The sequence below is a fragment of the Aquila chrysaetos genome, chromosome 1 (genome assembly GCF_900496995.4).
Source record: "Aquila chrysaetos chrysaetos chromosome 1, bAquChr1.4, whole genome shotgun sequence".
Lineage (NCBI taxonomy): Eukaryota > Metazoa > Chordata > Aves > Accipitriformes > Accipitridae > Aquila > Aquila chrysaetos.
In genome coordinates, this window is record NC_044004.1 from 32,828,568 (window position 1) to 32,834,567 (window position 6,000).

Here is a 6,000-nt window from a genome sequence, read left to right on the forward strand (position 1 = left end):
CTTCGAGCCGCTCTTTATTGTGCCCAGCTACAGCAAGGTCACCCGCTGGGAACTGCTTTAGTCCCCAGGAGCTTTGCCCCCCTCACATCCCTATCCCTCCCGGCGGCGGGGGGCCAGCGGCCGGGCCGGCACCACCCCCTGCCGGTGGCGGCGGGGGGAGCAGCCCGCCGGCAGCCCCGCTCCGGGCAGCGCTCCCGGTTCCGCTCCGTGCGGCACCCCGCTTGCGTTTGAAATCACTCCCCAGCAGCCAGGCATCAATAAAACACCCGGGGAAGCCAGGAAAAGCGTTGTGCCAGAGTGGCTTTTCCCAGAGAGCTGCCCAGGTCCTAAGAGCATCCACTGAAATGCCTCCTTTGGAAGCTCGTCTCATTCTTGGGGGGGGGGGGGGGGATGAAAATGCTGATGCTTAGGAGCAGTGCCACTTCTCAGCTATGCTGCTGTGCTCAAGGTCGCTCAGCCTGTACACGCTGCAACATTAGTCTTAATTGCAGCGCAGATAACTACGAGATTAATGGAAGCCCCTTCCCCTACACCAGCCCCGCGCCGGATGCCCCGCTCACAGCGGGACGTGCCTCTCGGGCTTCAAGGACGATTCCTGCAAAGTGCTGTCCCCTTTTAGCATCAGCATATTTTCTTTAAAGACCCTTTAAAAATAAACAGTTAAAATAAAACTCCCCCCCCCCCCCCCCCTCAGTTGGAAGGCTCGGCTCCTGTCTTTTCCCACACCAGCTGTAAATCTTGGAAAGGCTGGGGAAGGAGGGAGGGAGAGGACTTCCCAGCTGAGGCAGGCAGCGCTTGCGGCGTGGCAGTACTTGAAGCGCCAGGAAGATCGGCGGTTCTCAAGCAAGGGATTGTTTTATTACCTTCTCCGTCCTGCGCTTCCGTCACGTCAAACACCCGAGCCGTGCTACAGTTCTGGTGTGTCTTTCCTGAGGGGATTTATGGGAGTTGCGAGCCAGGCTGGGGGGTGAATCTATTTATTCCTTGACGTCTTACAGACAAGTACGCTGAAGTACTTTCAGATCTGGCTCGCCAGAGAAGGGAAGGAGCCCACGGCAGCACTTCGGTGCCCGCCGGAGTTTACCTCCCCAGCGGAGAGCCCTCCTCAGCCGCGGGGAAGCCGGCGCCCTGCGTGGGTGTCCCGAGGATGGCTGTGCGTGCGGCGGAGGAGGAAGGCTGTCTTCCCCTTCCTCTCCCATCGCTTCCTTAGCCGAGCAGCGATACCTCCGCCACCCCCGCGGCGTGTGTGTGTGTGTGTGTGTGTGTGTGTGTGGTGTCCCCCCGCGGTCCCTCCGGCTCCCGCTCGGCCGTCGCTCCCCTCCCGCCCGGCGGCCCCGCCGCGCTGGGCCTCTTCGCCGCTGCCTTCCCCGCCCCACCCTCTTTACCCCCGTATAGATGGATAGAGAGATTTATGTTGTTGTTGTTATTATTATTATTATTTGAGGCAAATTCCGCTCAGGGCTGGGGGGTCTAACAGCAGGTGTGGGCAGGCTCTCCATCTCCGCAAAGGAGCATGCTCAGCGCTCTCAGGCATGCTCTTTCAGCGGGGAGGGAGCCAGAGCTGGGGCGGGGGGGCGGAGGGGAGGGGGGGAATCCTCGCACTCGCACCGTCCTAATGCAAAGTTTTATTGTTCAAGCGGCCCCGGAGCCGGGGGCCGACCCGGCGCCCCCTGCCCCCCATCCCGCCGCCGCTTCCTCGGCTCGGGGAGGGGACCCGGGCGCCGCGCAGGGGGGGGGGGGGGGTGGGGGGGGGGGGTTCCCCCTCACTCCCGGCGGCGAGGGGAGGAGGAGGAGGAAGAGGAGGAAGAAGAAGAGGAGATGCCCAGGCGAGAAAGGCTTCAGAGCCAACTTCTGCCGGGAAACCCGCAGGTCCGCTGCCGCCTCCTCCCGGGGCGAGATGCCTGCTGCGCCCGGCGCTGCCCCCAGCGCTGATGCAACGCCGAGAGCACACGGGCAGCACCATCACCATCATCGCCACCGTCATGACCATCACCATCATCGTTATTATTATTATTATTAACACTATTAAGACGATGCTCGCGGCCGCGCTCGGCTCTGGCAGCTCCCCTCCAGCGCTTCACCCCCCCCACACTCCCCCACCGCGGGGCGGCTGCGCCCGGCTCCGCGCCCTCGCCCCCCGCCCGGGGTTGCGGGAGCCCCGCGCGCCGCCCCGCGCGCCGCCCCGCGCAGCCCCCGCCCCCGCGGCCAGGCAGCGGCAGGGAGAGAGGGCAGGACGGCATCCCACCCAAATCGTAATGACGGCACCCGGCGGGTCGCCTACCTTGAGCTCCTCCGTGTCCAGGTTTGCCGATCTGTCCATAGAGGGAAACTGAGCGGAGCGGAGGGGAAACTAGGGAAGTTGTGCCAAAAAAAAAAAAAAAAAAAAAAAAAGGGGGGGGGGGGGGGGTATGGATGAAAAAAGGGATTGGGGGGAATCTAGTCTCTCAGTTTCCAGCCTAAACTCAGCCTTGTCCTCCAAACCCTGGCAGCTCCCCTCAGTCTCATTCTCCGCGATCACGCCTCCACCGGTTAAAATAAATAAATAAATAAATAAATAAATAAAAATATTTCACTTTTTTTTAAAAAAAAAAAAAAGAGAAGAACTCCCTTAAGAATTAAAGCGACAGGTGAACCTTCCCTGGTGAAAGAGATTCACGTCCTCTGGCAATGAAAGGAGGAGACGGCACAAAAAAATAAAATAAAAAAAATCCACTCAGTTTAAAGATTATTTTTTCTTCTGCAATAAGCTCAGAAACCGGCGAATCGCTGCATCCCGAGAAAAAATCCTGCTTCCCTGGACAGCATCATGCAGCAAATTTCAAGCAAATGTGTTCAAACTGAAGAGAATAGTCCATGATAAAAGCCTTTCTCCGTCATGCCTACTCTGGTAGCTAATTTAGCACCCTGTGAGCGCAAGACATTAACGACGAACAATTTCGCTGGCAAGATAACGAAATCCCCCAAGTCCTGCATAGACTCAAAAATTGTTTTGCAGCTAAAGGTATTCTCTCAATAATAATAATAATAACAGTAAAAAAAAAATATATAAGAAAGTCTGTAGGGGATGGTCTTCTTTGAAGGTTATGCTAAAAGAGTTGGGAGGAAAACAGGAGGTGGATCTCTTGCAGAAGAGAGAAGGGAGAGAGGGAGAGATTTCCCCCTTCGTTCCTGTTTTACTGTCCTTCACCGCCAGGTGACTGACTTGCCTCCTCTCGCCTCACGGCCCGCACGGGGCGGGGGGGGGGGGGGGGGGGGGGGGATTTCTCCGGCTCTCAAAACCCAACATTTCCTTTCCCAGCAGCGCAGCCCCCGGGTCTTAACGCCGCCGCGCCGCCAGCACCGCCCCGCTGCGGCCCCCCCCCCCGGGGGGGGGGGGGGGGGCCGGTTACGGCCCCCGGCCCTCGCCACCCTCGCCAAATGGCTCCTCTCGCTAGCCCCACGTGTCTTGAATAACAGCCGCTCTCACCAATTTAAAAAGCGTTACTGCCTCATGTGTCGCTCCCTGCAAAAAATAAATCTCCCTCTCTCTCTCTCTGCAGGTGTGTCTAAATTAGTAAGGTGATGTGAAACTTCTCAATCTTTGGCTTGAAGTGCACGGGTTTTGTGCAGCTGTTGAGTGTATCATTAATGCGCTGCAGCTTTGGTGGAGCAGCATTTCTGATGGCACATGGATTAAATCCGAGTCTCTCTCAAGGTGTTACTTTACCTAAGCTCCTTTTCCAGAGGATTCACTGTCTTGAGGCTATCACATCACTCCAAAGAGAATCAAAATTAGATTTAAAAATTCAAATTCCTCCCCACTGAGATCCTGATTTTATCACGGTACTTTATTGTAAATCTGTCACTTGCAGTTTTGGAGAACAAGGCTGTGAATTTTGGTTTCCTGCTATCAGTCTTTTGGGGGCCTTATTTATTAACTCCATGAATGGCAAATTCAGAACTATCACTTTCTAGTACTATCGCCTCCTTTCTACACTACTTTAAATAGAATTGGTATTCCTGGTAATTCGACATAAGTAGACAGATCTAATGGCTCAAAGTACATACCTTGTTTCCAGTTCAATATAGATTTGTTTGCGGCTTCCAACACTTCAAGGTTAACATACGCTTAAGCCCTGGGTGATGGCCAGTGATAGCCATTTCTGAAGACTGAATATAGCCCTCATCTTCTGGAAAATTCTACAGATGCAAGGCAGACATGGGCAAATGACATTTCTCCTCTCCGCACAAATTGTACATGACTTCCAGGTTCATTGTGAATGCACTGTAAATATCATTATTATCATTAATCTAGAACTGCAATTTGTAAAGATTAAAGACTTAAAGCGTTCCCGTGTGAGCCAACGGACTTATGCCCAAATAAAAGACTGCCAAAGTGGACACTAAATCAAGCTGCTGTAGGACCTGTAGAAATTTAAAGGACTGTTTTTCCCTGACAGAAAAATACCACCCGACCCTACCCACCCCCCAAATAAAAAACCTGGAGAGACTTCTGTAACAGACCATGCTGAAGGAAAATGTCTCTCAGAAGGCACTTGTGAGCCTCCCAAAATGTGTCACTATGCAGTGCTGGGAAGAGGACTGCCCCAGTGTGTGACACGAACCAGGGGACATAACGAGAGCTCCTTGGTGCCCTGACCCATGCCACTGGATAACCAGAAGACCCCTGAGCCTCTCCATAAATCCACACCTCTTTGCATGGCGCTTAGCAGGCCAACAAGTAGCTGCACAAAATGCAGCTTTATAAAAACAGAGGGCCTGCAGCACTGTGACCTTCTGCTGTCTTGTTGCTGCCACACTGCAGACTTTCTTCGATGGGTCACTCCTCAGTTTGTTTTTATATTGGCACAAAATGTGTGTGGATGTGACACATTTGAGAATCCTGTGCTGAATTTGGTTTATATTGGTCAAGAGTTCAGGGAAGAGACAAGGAAAATGGACAGGGCAATCATACAAGCCTAATCTCCCTAGAAAACAAGGCAAAATTAATTGATTTTGACAGTCACTCGAATAATACTTTAAAATATGTTTCACTCTTCATAGATAATATAACCTAACAAGTGACTTTAAAAGTGTTTTTTGTTGCTAAGGCAGGCACTCCAAAGTTAATTAATACCAAACTTCTAGTGGATTCAAATATCTTAGGTTTTTATCTTGTGTATAATCTGTAAGACATCTCTTTTCTCATTGCAGGGCCCTAATTCAGAAGACAGGGCTGACATTTTCATCCTCATTATTCATGTATGGCCCTATGTCTTAGTCGTTGCATACAGTCTGGAATTATTATTTTCCTTAAAGAGGGCTTTTTGATTCACTCACCACTGTTAACAACTGTATTCTGCACAAGTGTCAACACAAAATTTTACTATAAGGGCAAATATTATCATTACCATTAATACAGGGGAAAACTGAAACCAAGCCAAGAGGCTAGATCCAAAGAGGAACTAGCAAATCTTTAAGCAAATCAGAGTCTGAGCTCTGAAAATGAGCCCTGAGCCTAGTGCTTGCAAATGAGTGTCTGGAAATGAAGAACACGAAGCAAGCAGCAGTCTGCTGTCACCAAGCAGTGACTTTGACCTTAGGCCTTTTGTTCAGCAGGTCAACATGTGGTAGACCAATGAAAGAATTCTGCTATTTGGTGTAAACCCAACTGCCTTAGCTACTGTGTCACCTTTATTCATGTGTTCATCTGCTTCATTCATCTGCTAAGCCTTCCAGCTTTTTTTTCTCTGCTAACAAACCACTATGCAGAAGTCATTCACTGCCTAGTCCTATGTCTTTCCTGCACCCCAGGCTTCCTATATCAGGCATTCCTGGTAAGCATAATTACAGATTATATACAGGATATAATTAAAGATTGTATTGTCAGGATATAATTAAAGACTGTATGAGAGGAGAATCCTGGAAGAATAAGCGTCCTTAAAAAGTGAGTGTTCAACTTTGAAGTACTTGACTTAGGTTAAGGTCAAGTTTAGGTTATTTTTTGGTATTTAGTCTTCT

At 51.1% G+C, this 6,000-nt stretch overlaps 1 protein-coding gene across 3 annotated transcripts in view; it reads right to left on the reverse strand.

Moving 5' to 3' along the window:
* Positions 1 to 3,165, reverse strand: part of SGCZ (sarcoglycan zeta) — a 530,884-nt gene extending 527,719 nt beyond the window's left edge. For all 3 annotated transcript variants that reach the window (XM_030023778.1, XM_030023769.1, XM_030023797.1), the window contains exon 1: positions 2,282 to 3,165. In XM_030023778.1, coding sequence (XP_029879638.1) covers positions 2,282 to 2,320 — 39 coding nt within the window. In that variant the 5' untranslated portion in view covers positions 2,321 to 3,165. The remainder of the gene's footprint in view (positions 1 to 2,281) is intronic.
* Positions 3,166 to 6,000: the final 2,835 nt, after the last annotated feature.